Below are 19,791 nucleotides of genomic sequence, written 5' to 3' on the forward strand. Positions count from 1 at the left end.
CATGCATTGCCTGAGTTTCCCTTAAGCCTTTCTCTCTCTCAGATATGTCTTGTCTTATGATTATGAAAGAAGACATGCTTTTGCGTTGCTAAACAAATTTCTTATTTTCAGCTAATAACTAATTAATCGAAGATGTCAACGAAAACTAATATAAAAACTAATCTATGCGTGAATCTTAATTAGTGTATATTTAGTTTTGCTCTCACTTAGATTTTAATTACTTGTCATTCTAGAGTTAAAAATTTGTGTCATAATACTTGTCATTCTAGAGTTAAAAATTTGTGTCATAATACTTGTCATTTTTAGATTTACAATGCAACTGTTTTAATGTTTTAACCAATAAAAATATTAGAAAATATATTAAAAATGGATAAAACAAAAAATTTAGTGATATTTTAATTTGTGTGAAACAACCTTAAACGACAACTAATAAAAAACGGAAGTAGTACATATATATAAAAAAATATGAGCATTAATTAATTTACTCCTTATTTATTGAATTTAACTTGAAAAATCATAAATTTTTATTAAGACTGTACCTGACTAATAATTTTAAGATCTATTCGTCCATCTTTTTCAATTAATTTGACCTTCCAAAGAAAAATAAGAAAAATAACTGAAGCAATAAAGACGAGAAAATGATTTTATATATGAATTCAAACCAACATATAATCTTTTTTAATTGTAAAATCTAAATTCAAATTTTTATTTATAAATACGGTTATTTCAACTTATTTAATAAAAAATCTACCGATTTTGTTTTCTTAGTTTATTTTATTTTCTATTTTTATTTTTAAATTAATATTACATGGCATATTGATGTATTTTGATTGACTAATTAAGATGAAGTGAATAAAAAAGGTTCACCCAAAAGTTATTTTTATTTAATGGTTAAAAATAAATTTAAACAGTGTACGCCTCGTTTTTATTTTCAGGTGAATCTTGTCTACAAATAAAATAGTAAAAGAAAAAAAAGAAAGATATCTACGCACAGCCTTTCAAACAATATACTCAAAAGTTCAAAACAGTTATAAATCCCTTCAAGATATCTGCTACTCGAAACAAGAAGAACATATAAAAAAAAAATTGCCTCACAAAAAAAAAAATAAAGAACACAAAATGAAGTTTCATGCGACAATATTTCTGATGATGGTTTTATTAAGCTTATACACCGAACATGTGATAGGATCATCGTTTATTATATTTAACAACTTGAACCACGGACACTGGTTAAAAATACACTGTAAATCTGCAGACAACAATCTCGGTTACCACCTGAGAAGCCCCGGACGTAACTACTCTTCGCACTTCCACGAAAATGCATGGGGGACAACGCTTTACTGGTGTCATCTATTGAAGGGTCCTAATTTCAAGGATAAAGTGGTGATCGAAGCGTATAATGGTAAGACGCAGTCTTGGGGGAAGGTAAGATGGTCTGTTAGGGAAACAGGCATTTATGAAGCTGATCGTGAGGAGAAGACTGCCACATTCAGGTATAATTGGAATGGTAAAGTGTGAAATTTTGGGTTTCCATTAATAATTGTGAAACTGATATACCCATCTAATTAGGTATTTTATTGTTAAATAATTCCTATTAAATGTGTGCCGTCAAAAAAAAAAAAAAAAACATACTAATCTTGTTGTAATATGTCGTCTTTGTTTCTGATAAATGTGTTCTTCGATGTTATCCTCGCGTCATGCATTGGATTAATAAATGGCATAATAATGTTTTGCATAAAGTTTATTTGTGTTACTAATTACTTAATTAATTTAATGGTCTGGCGCCTCACGGCCACGGGCGTGGCGAGCATGAGCGTTCATATGATTTGGGTCGTCTGGTTAAAATAATCCTTTTCAGTTAAAATATCTCGTTTATCTCTCAATATATATGGCCTTGCTTGAAACAAAACATAACGGTATTAATATAGTATGCTTGCTTCACAGTTGAGCACCATTGATTATATCATTGACATGATCAAGACTTGTCTAAATTTTGCCTAGTAACATGCATTGCCTGAGTTTCCCTTAAGCCTTTCTCTCTCTCAAATATGTCTTGTCTTATGATTATGAAAGAAGACATGCTTTGCGTTGCTAATTTTGGCCCATTAAGGATTTTGAAATCCGGTTACAAAAGGTGTTCCCAAAAGGCCTTCTAAGCTTATATCCAGGTCCGATCTAAACTCATTTCTCCCCAATCCTAGCCAAGCTTTGCGTAGCTTGATGGATTCAGTTGTCTGAAGACTTCAATCGGAATGTCAACCACTATCGATGCTAGGTTCGTGCCAGAGTTATTTGAAAATTCTGATTTTGCCTCCATCTTCTCTGGTCAATAAAGCCATTCATTTGCAAACCATCATCGCCAGGAAGATGTCTCACATGCCTAATCGATTGAAGAGTAACGACATTATGACCACGACTTTAAGAAGTGGTGGTTACCGGTACTTCTTCAATCCTATGTCTTTCACACCCTCTGATCACCGAGCCTAGTCAAGTCCTATATATCAACCTCGGGGAGAAACTCATTTCAACGTTTGCTCTAACTCTAATCCTATGTAATCCTAGGTATGATCGTGTAGTTCAGTTGTTGAAGCCATATTTTAGCCAATGGTGTGATCTAGATTACGAACTCTATAAAATCCATCGGAGAAGTAATTCATCATTGTTGCTTTGGCATCTCTTTAACTCCCCCCGAGAAGTCTGGGAATAGCATCCCTTGTGATGTTGATTCATGAACCATTTTACTTGAGAATGTATGGCAATTTGCTCCTGACTTCAAGCTGTATGTCCGTTGGCCACGGCTTTGGTTTGTCCATGGTTAGTTTCGATTCCCCAATAGCTCTAGCAATCTTTCTCAAGCTCCAAAGCTCTCTCAACCCTGCCTGAAACCTTGTCAAACGTGTGAGAAGCACATGCTTGACTCATTTCTTAAAGCCAATTCGCTTTATGGAAGTAGGTATCTCATCATCCATTGACTAATTTGATCAATGATGAATGCAAGTGTTTTGATTAAAAAAAAAAAAAAAAAAAAAAAAATCAAAAGCATCTTCCTTCAAAGTTCAAACTCATAATTGGTTGAAAATTGTGGGGTACTCTCAGTTATTCTCTATTATGTTTAATTACTTTTACTATCTCTTTTGTATTAATTAATTTATTCTTTTTGATTTCTTTTTTTCTTGGGGGCAAAATTCTCTTTGATTTCTCTATAGTCTATAATCTATACTAGGATCGGACCGCGCTACAGCGCGGGGGAAAATTCGCATATTATTATAGTGTTATATAATCATGTAATTATATTATTTGTGTTTCTATCTGTCTTGTACCGCTGTTATGAGATTTCTATAATGAATACAAATTTTGTTCTCGACTAAATTTGACCATAGTTTTGTAGACTTTGGAATAATACTAATATAGAGATGATTATTGTAAGTTTATATACAATGAAAAATGAAGAAAAAAAACGTAAATATCAAATAATACGGAATTTTAATACAATCAAAAAATTTAATAAACTTAAGAGGTGACGGAATTATTATAAAAATAATAAACTTAATAAAATTAAAAATATTATGCACAGATTAATAATATAGTCAGTAGAGATATAGTAATATGTATTTATTCTTGTACACCTCATATACATGAACATAGTGTAAATATATATTTTTAATTTATGAGTTTAATTTATGTAATTAAAAATGTATTATAACTTCTAAGTAAATATAGTTGGGTTATCTGTATAAGTGTGTATGTATAAAATATTGGGCTTGGAAGTGTTTTCTGAAAATTAAGTAGTTGGGCTTCGTTGACCCTTTTCTTGTAAAAAAATAAACGACTTTTAGGTTGTCCTTTTGACTTATCTTCTTCGTGAGTGAAACAAATGCAATTGTTGTGGTCAATCGTCTTCCATGCGATTGATCTTATTTCCAGATTATAATTAGCGCTATTTCATTCTTCAATCATACCTTCTAATCAACTTGACGCCATCTAAAATCAAGAACCTGTTTCGCGCTGTTTTTAAGGAAATTGGGAAATGAAAGGAGTCCCACCAAGTCGAATCGAATCCAAGATGTCTATGTTGGGGTAGATAAATCCGATAATTGGCGGATTCGGTTTTCAACCATGGGTATAAGACCGAAGTGGTAATCAATTCGATTGGCTTGGTAAGTTCTCTATCATTCGGAATTGCTTAACTTTTAGATTCTTAATCTTCTATATGTATAGAATGAGGTTGGGAAAATTAGTTTTATTTGTAAGAGGCTAAACTAATTGCTTTACTTGTTTTACAGAATGCTTCAGGGTATCAAGTGACATGTATTTTCATCAACACCAGTTTCTTACCTCAGATTCCATGTTTTTTGAGCGAGAAATAGAAAGATGAGTTCCTAATTCATTTTTTTTACTTACAACATTGGCCATTATTGTATTGTGATAACTTTTTAAATACTGCAGTGTAACATAAATTTAAGATTATATAAGATGGCATATTTCCTTTTAGATTTGAATTGATATAGTTAGTGTTTGATAACTGGGAACTAATTGAATATAATGAATGTTTATGTATCAGCTTCGACTGGTTTGTGAGGAGAATGGAGACATTCGATAAACATGGTTTGTAACCCTATATTTCCCCACTGATTTAGTCAATGAGAAAGTGTCAATGATTACCCATTGTCCAGGGATAATCAGCCTCTAGAACTTTCCGAAATGTGGTTTTTTAATTGTAGGATGGATGATGGTACCCTATTTAAACAAATGAAGGTATTAGAATTCTACACTTTTCTGCATTTATCCTAGAATACAATAAACTATAAGTGAATAGAAAACAATAAAGAGTTTAGTAAGCTTACAGAAATATCTGCTAAAACCATTTTTATGGTATCTCCAGATGTATTCTGCTTCCAAGAGTGAATGATTTTGACTTGTATTCTCCAACTTGTTTTGAATGATTTGATTGACAGTAAATTTGTGGTAGTATCTGATATATCATGGTTTTTATGGTTTTTAACCATGATATAAGGAGTCTTTTAGTGTCTTTTCATTTGTTTCTAGATTGTTTTTGAGTCTTTACAGGTTTTCTAGGATTTTGGCATGAAAGGAGCAAAATGGAGCAATTTGGATGTTTTGGAGCATAAATCTTGAAGAATCAATTTGGTCTCGGATGAAAGCAGGAGCATCGACCGACACCAAAGTAGGAGGCATCGATCGACACTCATCTCTGCCGACTCAAGACCCAAGTTTTGGAAAATTTACAAATCTGCCCCAAAGTTTTCCATATTTGCAACATAAGTCCCTGACGTGTTTTAGGACATATATATATAGTTTTTAGGTTTTCAAAACCCTTAAGTTGTATTCTATCAAGTTTTATTTTTCCTGCAACCCTGTGAGATTTTGAGAGCTTTGGAGAGAAAGAGATCTGCTTTGTAGAGAAGAATTTCTTGAACTCCTTATTACTCTTTTTAATTTCAATTGCATATTATTCAGAATTATGTCTTATTCTTCATTGATTATGTCTGAGTAATTTGTTTGTTAGGTTTAGGGTTTTTCACAGGGATTTTATGAATTATTAGATCTGTTTATTTAGGATTCTTTATCTTGCTAGATCTTCATCTTAGGTTGTTCTTCATATTAATCCTTGATTGGCCATCTAGAATTAATACCTTAGGAAAATAAATTGATATGAGAATATAATTGTTTTCCTGATAAAACCTTTTGATGAGCAAAATTATTTCTTGCAAAGAGATTTGATTTAATAATTTTGTGAGCAATCTAAACCTGATTTTATTGCTGATTTATTACCTAGAATTTTACAAAGAGATTTGGATTTTCTGGTTTTAAATTTAGATATTATTTGCAGTGAGAACTGATTTAATTTACAAAAGTGTTTAGAGTTCTAGATCTGTTCTTAATTGTTTGAATCCTAATTTATTGATTTATTTAATATTTCATAATTTCCTGAGAAATTCCCTAGGCCTAGCTTTTTGATCTTCTGAATTTACAACAAGCTTTATTTAATATTTTGCATTGCTATTTTTAATTCAATTTAATCTGTTTAGCATAATTATAAAACTCTATAATTTATTGTGTAGTCTTGAGTCCTTGTGGAATTCGACCCCTAAGTACTGCATTGATCTCTTAATTTGAGAGAGTAGCTCTAGGGTTAATTTGAGCATATCAAATTTTGGCGCCGTTGCCGGGGACTCTTTGATCTACCATTAGATTTGAGTTTTTGATTTTGTCTAGATTTTTTTTTCTTTTTATTTTCAAACTAACACGTTTTTGTTTTTCTTCTCTTTGGTGTTTCAGGTGCATGCCTCCTAAACCTCACACAAGGAATAACAAGTCTGGTCCTACTGTGAATTTGTCAAACAAAGAGTTGGGAAAACTAGAACGTGAGAACAGAAAGGCAGCTAAATCTCTGAAGATGGTTAATACAATCATTCTGATGCGTGATGAAGTTGGTGTTTTGAGGGATCAAGAGGGCCACTTGCGCAATGTGCAGGGCCAAAAGCTTGATGCAGAAGGGACCGTGATCCCTGAACCTGTTGTTAACGAGCAGGCTGTTGTGAACCAGCAAGCTGGTGTCGTTGATAATCCGGATCTGGGTGTCGATCGACACCAACCAGGTGGCATCGATCGACACCAACCTGCAGACGTGCGTGGAGCTGCCAACCACGTACAGAACCCTGTTCGACGACAGGAGAACAACCGGGATCTGATCAGGACCATTGCTGACTACAATCGGGCTGATCTGGTGTATGAGAACCGGTCTGCTATTGTTCCTCCCCCTTTTCAGAGGAATGATTTTGAGTTGAAACCTGCATACTTTCAACTAGTTGGGCAGAGACCTTTCTCTGCTTTGCCCAATGAGAAGCCTTTGGATCACATTGAGCATTTTGAGGATCTGGTGACTAGCATCAAGGCTAATGGGGTAACTGAGGACTAAATCTTCTGCAAACTTTTCCCTTACTCACTTGCAGGAGAGGCATCTCAGTGGTTGAAACAGCTGCCTCCTGGATCATTGACAAGCTGGCGTGATGTCAAGGTGGCCTTTCTCAACCACTTCTATGATGATGCAATGTCAGATGAGTTGAGAATCAAGCTGTCTTCCTTCAAGCAGAGACCAGATGAAGCTTTCAAAGCAGCTTGGGTGAGATTCAAGGCTTACCAACGGGACTGTCCACACCATGGTTTCTCAAGAGTTCAACTGCTAAGTATCTTCTTCAGAGGGTGTGACTGGGAGTATCAGTTGGCTTTAGATGCTGCAAGTCATGGGAATTTCAAGACAAGATTGCCAGTAGATGCTGAATTGTTGATTGAGAACTTAGCTGCTAGCAATAGTACTAAGAGAGCAGATGCTGAAAGGAAGAGATTACATGGAGGATATGACTCACACCAGTTAGCTTCTGTTAATGCTAAGCTGGATTCTGTGCATAATCTCCTTGTGGGTAAGAAATCTGTTCATTTTGCTGCTGACGTTGAGACATATGAGCCAGAACCTGATCAAGGAAATTATGAGGAAGAAGAGGTAAACTATGTCTATGGGAATCAGGGGCAGAGGTTTGGAAATCAGCAAGGTAGTAGGCCTTACAGTGGAAACAGCCAGCGCAGTAACTTTCAGGGAAACTCTTCTGGTTTCACACCCAAACCTGAATATCAGAAGCAGCAACAAAACAGTGGATTCACAAGGACTTATGGCAACAACTCATATCAGTCTCCACCTCCTAAGTCAGCTGAAACTAGTAAGATGGAAGCTATGCTTGAGCAGATTCTGCAAGGCCAAGAACAAATGACAGTGACTTTCAATGGGAAGCTGGATAATGTCTACACTGATCTTAATGGAAAGTTTGAAGCTTTGAACATCCATGTTAAGAAGCTGGAAAGTCAGGTTGCGCAGACTGCTGGGTCTGTGAAAAGGCAAGAAGGTTATCTCCCTTCAAGAACTGAATCAAATCCTAAACATTCTTGCAATGCAGTGACTTTGAGAAGTGGCAAACAACTCCATCCTATACCCCAGAAGAATCAAACTGATGATCTACAGGAGTTGATTGATATAGAAGATGAAGAGGATGTTTCTGCCGAACCAGTATCGACCGACACACATGGGTATCGGTCGACACCCAAACCATGCGAAGTTTCGGACAAAGTACCAGAACCAAGTGTCGATCGACACCAACCAGGTGGCATCGATCGACACCAACCACGGACAGAAACTGCGAATGTGAAGTCTTCTACTCCAGTTGCAGAAAGAGTCTACACACCTAAGGTTCCATTCCCCAAGAATCCAAGGAAGTCTAAACAAGAGTTAGATGATGCCAAGTGCAAAGCCATGATGGATAAGCTTATTCTTGAGTTGCCTTTGGTTGATGCTGTTAAGACTTCTCCAATGCTTAGGAGATATGTTAAGAGGATGGTAACCAAGGACTTTAATGCTGAGCAAGGAGTTATGATGATATCAGCCCAAGTCAGTGCCATTATTCAGAACAAGATTCCAGAAAAACTTCCTGATCCAGGGAGCTTTGTTCTTGATTGCACTATCTTCACTGATAGATTTGCTAGATCTTTGTGTGATCTTGGTTCTAGTGTCAACCTTATGCCAAGATCAGTAGCACTCAGCCTGGGAATGACAGACTTCCAGCCTACTAAGCTCACTCTCATCCTTGCTGACCGGTCTATTCGCATTTCAGATGGTGTTCTTGAAGATGTTCCAATTAAGATTGGTGAGTGCTTGATACCTACTGATTTTGTGGTGTTAAAGTATGAGGAGGAACCCAAGGACCCTCTCATCTTAGGAAGATCTTTCTTGGCTGCAGCTGGTGCCATCATTGATGTGAAGAAGGGACACATAGCACTAAATGTGGATGGTTTGAGTTTGAATTTCGAGATGGATAAGCTGAGGAGGGCTTCTACTATTGATGGACAGACTTTTTCTGTTGAAAAAGTTTCTGCAACACGAGCATCAGGCTCAGTGTCGATCGATGCCACCAAGAGGGTATCGATCGACACCCCTCCACGACCGAGACAGAACAGCTCCAAAACTGATGCTCCAAGTCAGAAACCTATTCCCAAACAGAAAGTCTCCCACTCCACACTCCAGAGCCCTCAGGTAAGGCCAAGGTATGCATCTCCTTCTCCTAAACTTCCTCCTATCATCAATAAGACCTTCAAAGCTACAAAAACTGTTTTACAGTTAACCAAGCCACGAGATTATCGTAGAGCGCTTGTTTCTTCTGTTGATGATTTTGCAGGGCATAAGAGAAGCAATCCCATCCCTAAATCCCACACTGATCCTATTTCTCACATCCTTGGCAAGCCTCATGCACCTAAAGCTTATACACCACCTTGGATGAAGAGGACTTCAATGCCATGTTCTGATCCTCCAGATGCATGAGCTCCAATACAGTCAAGCTAATGACTGAAAACAAGCGCTTAGTGGGAGGCAACCCACTGGTAGGTTTTTCTTTTTCTTTTGCTTTTGATTTTTATTTATTTTATTTTATTTTTGCTTTCCTCTTACTTGATAACACTGGGGACAGTGTTGTTTAAGTCTGGGGGAGGTTAGTTACTAACTATGTTTTCTGTTTTTGAGTTTCAGTTGTGTCAGTCAAAACCATAAAGTTTGAGTCAAATTTTTCAAAATTTTTCTTTCTGTCTTCGGGAATTATGATCTTGACTAATGATTTCTCTTATTTGGCTAACACTCTAATGATTATTTTTTTATGCTTGATCTCAGAACTGAAGCTTAGAAAGACTATGAGCCTTATCAACAATCCTGAAAGCCCTTATTCAATGGATATCTGATTGATCTAACGTTGTCTCAACTTTTATCAGGATTTTAACCGGACTTAATCTCTTACTTTGGGGTTGGAAATCAGTGGACTAGACTTCTTCTTCAGGCCATACAAGACAGTGCAATTTTTCAAAGTATGTCTCCCCTCTCTCTTCCCTTCAGAATTAAGAAAAAAAAAAGAGAAAAATCAGAAAAAAGAGAGAATAAAAGATGAGATGATTTTGATCAGTTTAGAGAGGTAGGTAAATTACCTGTGACCTCATTATTCTACTCTTGAGTCAAATGATCACACAAAGCTTGGAAGCGAGAGGTAGGTAAATTACTGATGACCCCGGTATTCGCTTACACCTTTGATTAGAAGAAAAAAAAAATAAGAAAAGAGAGAAAAGAAAAAAAAATGGAAGTGAGAAAAGGGAGAGGAAAGGAGATGTAAGAAGTATGTCTTGGCCTGAAGAGAGTCCATATGTCACTGATCAATACACCCAAGGTAAGAATTCACCTTATTTGTGCTTTAATATTGACTAATGAGATGACAATGGAGATTTCAGAGATTCCAAAGGATTGTGGGATTTGAGTAAGGAATGTTGATGCTTATCATGGTTAAGTATAAGTAGTAAGTTCTTGAGTCAGGTAAATGAAGAGTGTGAATAAGAATCATTATGCAATTGAGTGAGTTCCCTGTTTTCAAACATCTTTCACATGTCTAAGCTTATGTTCTGCTTGAGGGCAAGCAAAGGCTAAGTCTGGGGGAGTTGATATATCATGGTTTTTATGGTTTTTAACCATGATATAAGGAGTCTTTTAGTGTCTTTTCATTTGTTTCTAGATTGTTTTTGAGTCTTTACAGGTTTTCTAGGATTTTGGCATGAAAGGAGCAAAATGGAGCAATTTGGATGTTTTAGAGCATAAATCTTGAAGAATCAATTTGGTCTCGGATGAAAGCAGGAGCATCGACCGACACCAAAGTAGGAGGCATCGATCGACACTCATCTCTGCCGACTCAAGACCCAAGTTTTGGAAAATTTACAAATCTGCCCCAAAGTTTTCCATATTTGCAACATAAGTCCCTGACGTGTTTTAGGACATATATATATAGTTTTTAGGTTTTCAAAACCCTTAAGTTGTATTCTATCAAGTTTTATTTTTCCTGCAACCCTGTGAGATTTTGAGAGCTTTGGAGAGAAAGAGATCTGCTTTGTAGAGAAGAATTTCTTGAACTCCTTATTACTCTTTTTAATTTCAATTGCATATTATTCAGAATTATGTCTTATTCTTCATTGATTATGTCTGAGTAATTTGTTTGTTAGGTTTAGGGTTTTTCACAGGGATTTTATGAATTATTAGATCTGTTTATTTAGGATTCTTTATCTTGCTAGATCTTCATCTTAGGTTGTTCTTCATATTAATCCTTGATTGGCCATCTAGAATTAATACCTTAGGAAAATAAATTGATATGAGAATATAATTGTTTTCCTGATAAAACCTTTTGATGAGCAAAATTATTTCTTGCAAAGAGATTTGATTTAATAATTTTGTGAGCAATCTAAACCTGATTTTATTGCTGATTTATTACCTAGAATTTTACAAAGAGATTTGGATTTTCTGGTTTTAAATTTAGATATTATTTGCAGTGAGAACTGATTTAATTTACAAAAGTGTTTAGAGTTCTAGATCTGTTCTTAATTGTTTGAATCCTAATTTATTGATTTATTTAATATTTCATAATTTCCTGAGAAATTCCCTAGGCCTAGCTTTTTGATCTTCTGAATTTACAACAAGCTTTATTTAATATTTTGCATTGCTATTTTTAATTCAATTTAATCTGTTTAGCATAATTATAAAACTCTATAATTTATTGTGTAGTCTTGAGTCCTTGTGGAATTCGACCCCTAAGTACTGCATTGATCTCTTAATTTGAGAGAGTAGCTCTAGGGTTAATTTGAGCATATCAGTATCGACGACAGCAGCCATTGCAGAAAAGTTGATAGTAGTGATAAGAGAAAAGATTTGCAGGTATGATGATTGCACCTTTGCTTCTAGCCATCTAATTTATAGAGATTGCTTGACGTATCCTAAAGTAGGTATTTTTTAGTCTGGGAATATTCTATGTTAGCCGATAATTAAGCAAAATCGAGTAGGAATATTTTGTATATATTGTTTGTATATTGTTTAGGAAATGTAGTAGGTGTATAAAGAAACAGTTTAGTAAGATATTCTTTTTTTGTTAGGATTTTGATATTGGCAAAATTAATTGATGAGATTGAGTAGGATATCAGAATAATTATCGGCTGTGTTAGCGTGATAATGAGCTAAATTTGGGGAAGTATTTATTTTCGGTTTTAACGTGATAAGGAGTCCATTAGTATTGGGTCATTTAATATTGTTAATACCCAAAATCCATTCAAAACTGAGTAATGAGGCTCTAATTATCCGAGTTATGTATTTCGGGTTATTTTTTAATTTTGACCCGACCCAAGAAATTGTTAAGTCATTTTTAACCTTGATCTCTTTATTTTTCTGTTATTGGCGTAGAGGCATTTTCGGTTGAAAGGGAAGTTGTACTTCTCTTTTACTATAATAGAGATATATCTAAGGAACGTGCGACGATGGAAGCAGACACGAGATCAAGAGCACCTCACTCAATAATTAGAAAGATTTCTTCTAAAAGGGAACTTAAATATATGTACAACCGACTTGTTCTCCTTAACTCTTCCATTTTCCTCTCTTATTATTTTTTTTTTTTACACAACAAAAACCTTTCAGCGTGTTTTTACTGACAGGAAAGGTAATTAATACTAAACATGCTTCATAGGACCTGAAGATCATTTTGAAATAAACATACAATACCGGCCATATCATAAACATGCTTTAAATCACACTGCTTAGTAAATTAGTAATTGCAAACACAACCCCTAAACATTCAATCTTGCACAGACCTCCTGCCACGTCTTCTTCCCATCAGCCATGGAGGTCACGACGGAAGCTGCCTCTTTCAAGCTGACTCGGACTTGGTCTCTGCTATCTCTATCCCTTATTGTGACTGACGTCTGTGAATCCACTGTTATTGCAAATGGCACACCAAGCTCATCAGCTCTTGCATATTTCTTTCCTATCGATGTACCAGTGATGTCAATCTTGTGTTTGATGCCATGAGATTTGAGCTGTTTGGAAATAACTTTGGTTGCTTCCTCAAATTGTTGGTTCTGCACAAGCGGGAAAACCGTGCACTTGATGGGTGCTACAAGAGGGGAGAAACGGAACACGTTCAGTTGTTGATCCCCTGCCTTGCTTAGCCTTGTGCTGAAACAATGCTCGTACATACAATATATGATCCGTCCAATCCCAAAAGATGGTTCAACGACTGACGGCGTGAAAACCCGCTCAAACACTAGTTTCTTCTCCTTTGAGATTGACACCATGTCCTTCTTGATGGTCACGTTTTTCCCGAGGGTACACACTTCAAACTCCACTTCCCCTTTGGATTCTAGGGTCGCCTTCATCTTCATAGCTTCTTGCTCATTCAGCGCCTTCAAAGCTTCAACCACATTCTTTTGATCTCCCTTGAATGCAAGACCCAGTTCTTTCTTCGCAGGGGTAAGAATAAGTTTCTCTACTTCTATAGGCTCTGCCAATTTGGCTTCAGCCTCAAGAGCAACGCCACTTTTTTGGGAGTGAGCAAGTAAGTCATAAGCAGACCTATCGGCAATTCCAACACATTCAATCCACCCATATGAACAATCAATTTCAGCATCCCAACAATCTGCTGCATAGTGGGCCATTTCTGAAAGTGCATCAGAGCTCTGAAAGTGACAGGAGCTTGCGGAGTGTCTCAGAGCGCTGATATGCTGACGTGGTAGTTGAGCTGACGTGGAAGAAGATTATGGGAGTCGTGATAAGGAGCGTGAGAAGAAAGGAAGAGGAAGATCAAGATATACACGAGAAGATTGAGAGTATATTTGATCGAGAGGATTAGGGAGGATATTTCTTAGGATAAGGAATATTTCCTTTTAGTTAGGGATTCACAAAGATCTAGGTTAGAGATCATTTGTGAAGGGTTTAAAAGGACGAGGGCTGGCCGCAAAAAGAGTTAGCACTCGTGGGATAAGTTTGAGAGATTTGTAAACCTTCGAGCAAACAAAAAGAGCTTTGAAGGTGAGTGTGTTTTACTCTTTTAGATCTACACAGGGTGTTGTGTTAGATAGACAAGAGAGTAGGCTTAGATTCATAACTTGTAAAAAGGGAGTTTTATAAGTTTGAATAAAAGCGTTTGCTTGGCGCGTTTCCAAGCGATTTAAGTGATTGTCATTCTCTATACCTTTACAATTGGTATCAGAGCAAGCACCTGATAAAAAGTTCTGATATCCTTTTTCAACAGGTGAGATCTTGCGGCAAGGGTATGGAGAAATCACTGGATTTTGTTGCGGTTCAATCACCATTGAAACTCGATCCTGAGTGCTTTGGTTTTTGGAAAGTGTCGATCAAGCAGGCCATCTCAAGCATTGACATGGAAGCTTGGTTTGCGGTGGAAGATGGTTGGTCTCATCCGACGGAGAAAAATGAGAAGGGAGACTTGGTGCTTAAGCACAGGAAGAAATGGACGGCCGAAGAAAAAGCGGAGTCCAAACATAACTCACAGGCTCTATCAGTTATCTTCAAGTCTTTGCCTAGGGACATTTTCAATCAAGTTCAAGGATGTGACGCGGCCAAGGAAGCATGGGACATTCTGGTAGTCACGTTTGAAGGCACAAGTAGGGTCAAACGTACAAGGTTGGACAATCTTGCTTCGGATTTTGAAAACTTGCACATGACAGAGACTGAGTCAGTTGCTGAGTATAGCAGTCGTCTGAGTGGTATTGCACAAGAAGCTGTAGTTCTGGGTAAACGCTACAAGGACAAGAAGCTGGTGAAGAAATTTCTCAGAAGTTTGCCAGACAAGTTTCAACCACACAGGTCTGCTATTGATGTTTCACTGAATTTTGATGAGCTCAAGTACAATCAAGTAGTTGGGATGATGCAGGCATTTGAGATACAGCTGAAGAAGAAGGAAAAGATAAATGAGAAATCATTTGCTCTCAAAGCCATTGAGGAACAGAAGATTGCAGAGTCTCAGGAAGTTGCAGATGAAGAAAAAGTCGGCTTGCTGGTAAAGAAATACTTCCGCAAGATGGAAAAAGGTCAGCGGAAGGGAACATCACCGGTCTTGAAATCCAATACTGATAAGGAAATCAGAAAGGGTGACAAGCAAGAACGACAGTTTGCTGAATGCGAGGGTTTTGGACATTACAAGTCTGAATGCCCAAACAACAAACGGAAGAATTCCTTGCAATGCTATGGATGTAAGGGCTACGGTCACACCAAGTTTGATTGTCCTTCACGAGAAAACAAGCAGAAGTCTTACATCACTTGGAGTGAAAGCGACTCAGATGAAGAGGTCGGCAAAGGAGAGGTTCTTAACAGCTTCCTTGCACTGCTGGGTGTTATTGAGGAAGATGAAGAAGATGATGTGGCGCTGGAAATCAAAGACGTGGATGAGAAGGTGAATTCTGATTCAGAAGGGGAAGAGGCAGATTTGTCAGTAGAAGATCAGATAGAGCTTCTCATCAAGACGGTGGTTCAGAAGACACAGGACAACACACAGTTAACCTCTGAGAGAGATACCTTACAGCTTCATGTTGCCATGATCTCTAAAGAATTAAGTGAAGAGAAGGCTAAGACTCTGCGACTTGAGAAGCAGTTAGACGAACAGCTGAAGAATATCAGGATGCTGAATAAAGGAACCAAAGATCTCGATATACTGCTGAGCACTGGAAGATCCAGCAATCTGAAGTGGGGTCTGGGTTACCAAGGAACAAACACCAACCCAACCACTAAATTTGTCAAAGGAGTGGAATCTGCACCAGAACAGAAGGAGAGGAATTTCTCTCAAACGACTAGGAGGTGTGATCAGGCTCCTGTGAATCCGAATTCAAGAAATCCAAGGATGGTTGCGTTTCCTGAGGTAAATACTAGGCCGCCATATGTCTCTAGTGGGTTTCTGCAGACATCTCGAAGACCTGTTCAGCGTAGTAGACGGAGAGGATGTTGGTATTGTGGGCATCTAACTCACTATAAAGCCCAATGCTATCAGTTTCAGAATCGTGTTATGCAATGCTGTGCGTTTTATCCAGCTGTCAGGAGAAACACACAGGAGTATGTCAGGAAAGATGATCTCTACTGTCATGTGGCTTTCATAGCAGAAAAGACAGAGGCTGATCAGGCCAAGTGGTATTTTGACAGTGGTTGCTCCAGGCATATGACAGGTGCCCGTGATAATCTATCACATCTAGAAGGTGTTGATGGAGGAAGAGTTACTTTCGGTGATGGAGGGAAGGGTACGATCCGAGGAAAAGGAATAACTGGTGGTGAGTCTCAACCACATCTTAAAGATGTCTTCCTGGTTGAAGGGTTGAAGGCCAATCTGATAAGTATCAGTCAGTTGTGTGATGAAGGTCTGGATGTCACTTTCACCAAGAAGGGGTGCAAGGCTGTGGATCAACAAGGGTCAATACAACTTAGAGGCAGGAGGTCTGGTAACAACTGTTACATGTGGAAATCATCAATACAGTGTTTTAAAACGACTGCTGAGTTGGATACAGAACTGTGGCATCAGAAGCTTGGTCATCTCAACATTCGCACAATGATGAAACTGGCTAATCAAGAGGTTGTGCGCGGAATTCCTAAGCTGAAAAGTGATCCACATTTCATATGTGGTCCGTGCAACAAAGGCAAGCAAATCAAGACGTCTCATGGGCCTGTGACTGATATTCGCACAAGTCATGCACTTCAGTTGGTACATATGGATCTGATGGGTCCTATTCAAGTTCAGAGTATTTCTGGGCGACGGTTCATCTTTGTCATGGTGGACGATTTCACTCGCTACACCTGGGTGCGATTTCTTCGTGAAAAAGCTGATGCTCTTGAATGTTTTCGCATTCTTGCCCTGCAGATTAAAAGTGAAAAATATTCAATCCAGGTTATCAGGAGTGATCATGGAGGAGAATTTCAGAATGACAAGTTTGATCAATTCTGCGGAAATCAGGGCATTGTTCATCAGTACTCTGCTCCGAGAACCACAGAGCGGAATGGTGTAGTTGAACGAAAGAACAGAACACTCCAAGAAATGGCGAGAGCTATGCTGCATGGGAATCAAGTGCCACATCGGTTTTGGGATGAAGCTGTCAACACTGCTTGCTACATTATCAATTGTGTGTATGTTCGACCAGGGACCAGCAAGACTCCTTATGAGTTATGGAAAGGAAAGCCTCCAACTGTAAGCTACTTTCATGTGTTTGGTTGTCTATGCTACATTCTGAATGACAAGGATCAGTTGGGTAAATTTGACTCGAAGAGTGATGAAGGGATCTTTCTTGGTTACTCCGGACACAGCACTGCTTTTCGTGTCTACAACAAACGCACAAGATCAGTTCAAGAAACAGTAAATGTTGTCTTTGATGATACTTCGTTTCAACGAATTGATATGGTGCCTGTTCTCTCTGACAAGGATCTGGTAATTGATGATGAGAAGTCTGAGCAAGCCTCTGAGAGTTTTAGTGATCATACTGGTACCAGTCCCGGACTGTCACCAGACGAGCTTCCTCCATCTTCTCAGGTTCATCGGAATCACTCCTCAGGTGATGTTATCGGTGCGATTCAGGGGGGTAGAGTTACCAGGGGCAAACAAATTGACTTTGCTCAACTGGCCGGAAGGAAACAGAAGACTGCAGTTCCGGACACTGTCACTCAGGACTCTGAAATTGTTCAATTCGCCTGTTTTGTTTCCACTATGGAACCAAAGAATCACAAAGAGGCTCTTCGGGATGAGTTCTGGGTTGCTGCAATGCAAGATGAGCTGGAACAATTTGAGCGCAGCGATGTGTGGGAACTCACTAAACGGCCAGCTAATGTCAATATAGTGGGAACGAAGTGGATCTTCAAGAATAAGAGTGATGCCAGTGGATGCATTGTGAGAAATAAAGCAAGACTTGTGGCCCAAGGTTACTCTCAAGTCGAAGGAGTTGACTTTGATGAAACCTTTGCTCCGGTAGCGAGGCTAGAATCCATCAGGTTCATGTTTGGAATGGCATGTGCTCTCAAGTTTACTTTACATCAGATGGATGTGAAAAGTGCATTTCTGAATGGGATTCTACAAGAAGAAGTGTTTGTAGAACAACCAAAAGGCTTTGAGAACCCACAACATCCTGAGCATGTGTATCGTCTGAAGAAAGCGCTATATGGTCTCAAGCAGGCTCCAAGAGCATGGTATGAGAGGTTAACAACATTTCTTCTGGATCAAGGATATGTTCGTGGAAGTGTAGACAAGACACTGTTTGTTCTCAACAACAACAAGGCCTTGATGTTTGTTCAGATCTATGTGGACGACATTATTTTTGGTTCTACCTGTCAATCTCTGGTGCAAAGGTTCGTGAAGAACATGTCACAGGAGTTTGAGATGAGTATGGTGGGAGAGCTGAAATACTTCTTGGGTCTGCAAGTAGAACAATCAGCTGATGGGATCTTTGTGTCTCAAAGCACCTATGCTAAAGAATTGGTTCAGCGATTTGGTTTAGGGAAGAGTAAAGAATCCAAGGTACCTAAGGGGGTCAATGACAAGCTTTCAAAAGATGAGGAAGGAGAGGATGTGGATGAAAGACTATACAGAGGTATGATTGGGAGCTTGCTCTACCTGACAGCAAGTAGGCCTGACATTTGTCTGTCAGTAGGGATTTGTGCACGGTACCAGGCCAAGCCCAAGCTGTCACACCTGCTAGCAGTCAAGAAGATCATCAAGTACATCAAGGGGACAGTGAACTTTGGTATTTTCTTCACTAAGGATACCAACACCAGTCTGAGCGGGTACTGCGATGCTAATTGGGCAGGTTCTGTGGATGATCGCCGAAGTACTAGTGGAGGATGCTTCTTTATGGGTAACAATCTAATTTCATGGCACAGCAAGAAGCAGAACAGTGTCTCACTGTCAACCGCTGAGGCAGAATACATTGCCTTGGGCAGTTGTTGTACACAGCTCCTGTGGATGCGTCAAATGTCCTCTGACTATGGTATGGATTCTGACACTTTGTTAATTCATTGTGATAATTTGAGTGCTATAAACATCTCTAAGAATCCTGTCCAGCATTCTAGAACAAAACACATAGATATTAGACACCACTTTGTTCGTGAACTTGTTGAGGCGAAACTGATTGAGATAGACCATGTGAGCACTGATTTTCAATTGGCTGATTTGTTTACTAAGCCTCTGGATTTCAACAGATTCATAAATCTGAGGAAGTCTATTGGTGTCTGTGAACTCTAACTATTTTTCTGAGTTGTGTTGGTCTAAGACAGGAACTGGAACTAGAACAGATCATAGAAATCCTGGAATATATAGAAGATCAACATCTGAAGAAGTGTGGGAAATAGCTGCCTGTCATGCCGGTCTATCCATCCTGTTAAACGTTGTCATGATTAAGGAGGTCAAAGAGCTGTGAAGAGACATGCACAATCATTCGAAGGTTTCACAACCTAAGAAATGATGAGTTCCAAATAAGTGGCTGACGCAATCTAATGATGTCACTGAAGCTCAAGATGCTGAAACAGTCATCATAAGGCTGTTTGATAAAAAAAAAAAAATAATAATAATAATAATAATAAAAAAAAGGTGCTCTTCAAAGAGATGAACTCCAGCTGCCTTAACATGTTGGGATGGATTGTAGACTAAAGGCATGCCAGTGTGAAAGACTACCCACATGCAACAGTCCTCTGATCTTCGAAAATTCAAGAGGTTGTGATAGTTTCTGGTGAAGGTTCTGAACAAGTGGCTGATACGACAAAGGTCTGGTTAGTGTTCTGCACTGTTTAATGTTGAGTAATAAAAAAAAAAATATATATATATATATATTTAATGCTCATGTGTGTTTAATTCTCGTTCAGGGTCCCTCATGAATCTATCATTAGTGGCTGTGTGTATCTGT

General features: G+C 38.1%; 1 protein-coding gene, 1 long non-coding RNA gene and 2 pseudogenes across 4 annotated transcripts; 2 read left to right on the forward strand and 2 right to left on the reverse strand.

Moving 5' to 3' along the window:
• Positions 1-1,064: 1,064 nt before the first annotated feature.
• LOC147926253 (S-protein homolog 21-like) lies at positions 1,065-2,768 on the forward strand. Of its 3 annotated transcripts, XR_015582784.1 has the most exons (4): positions 1,065-1,493; positions 1,945-2,275; positions 2,364-2,438; positions 2,563-2,768. XR_015582784.1 is itself a non-coding variant. In XM_087489504.1 (2 exons), exons 1-2 carry the CDS (start codon positions 1,120-1,122, stop codon positions 1,946-1,948), a joined length of 378 nt encoding a protein of 125 aa, XP_087345630.1. In that variant the 5' UTR covers positions 1,065-1,119; the 3' UTR covers positions 1,949-2,768. The 3 variants fall into 3 exon arrangements, 1 of the variants encoding a protein (XP_087345630.1); XR_015582783.1 differs by having other exon boundaries at positions 2,364-2,661; XM_087489504.1 differs by having other exon boundaries at positions 1,945-2,768.
• Positions 2,769-3,852: 1,084 nt separating this feature from the next.
• Positions 3,853-5,477, forward strand: LOC147926254 (uncharacterized). The gene is made up of 2 exons (XR_015581949.1): positions 3,853-4,157; positions 4,284-5,477. It is a non-coding gene; the product is annotated as an uncharacterized LOC147926254 (long non-coding RNA).
• Positions 5,478-7,087: 1,610 nt separating this feature from the next.
• On the reverse strand, positions 7,088-7,188 carry LOC147926255 (small nucleolar RNA R71; annotated as a pseudogene).
• Positions 7,189-12,696: 5,508 nt separating this feature from the next.
• LOC147926256 (glycine--tRNA ligase, mitochondrial 1 pseudogene) lies at positions 12,697-13,563 on the reverse strand (annotated as a pseudogene).
• Positions 13,564-19,791: the final 6,228 nt, after the last annotated feature.

The sequence above is a fragment of the Camelina sativa genome, chromosome 15 (genome assembly GCF_030686135.1).
Source record: "Camelina sativa cultivar CO46 ecotype springtype chromosome 15, ASM3068613v1".
Lineage (NCBI taxonomy): Eukaryota > Viridiplantae > Streptophyta > Magnoliopsida > Brassicales > Brassicaceae > Camelina > Camelina sativa.

Excerpts from the sequence above, each read along its gene's own strand:
- LOC147926253 (XM_087489504.1), top strand. The coding sequence starts at position 1,120 with ATGAAGTTTCATGCGACAATATTTCTGATGATGGTTTTATTAAGCTTA.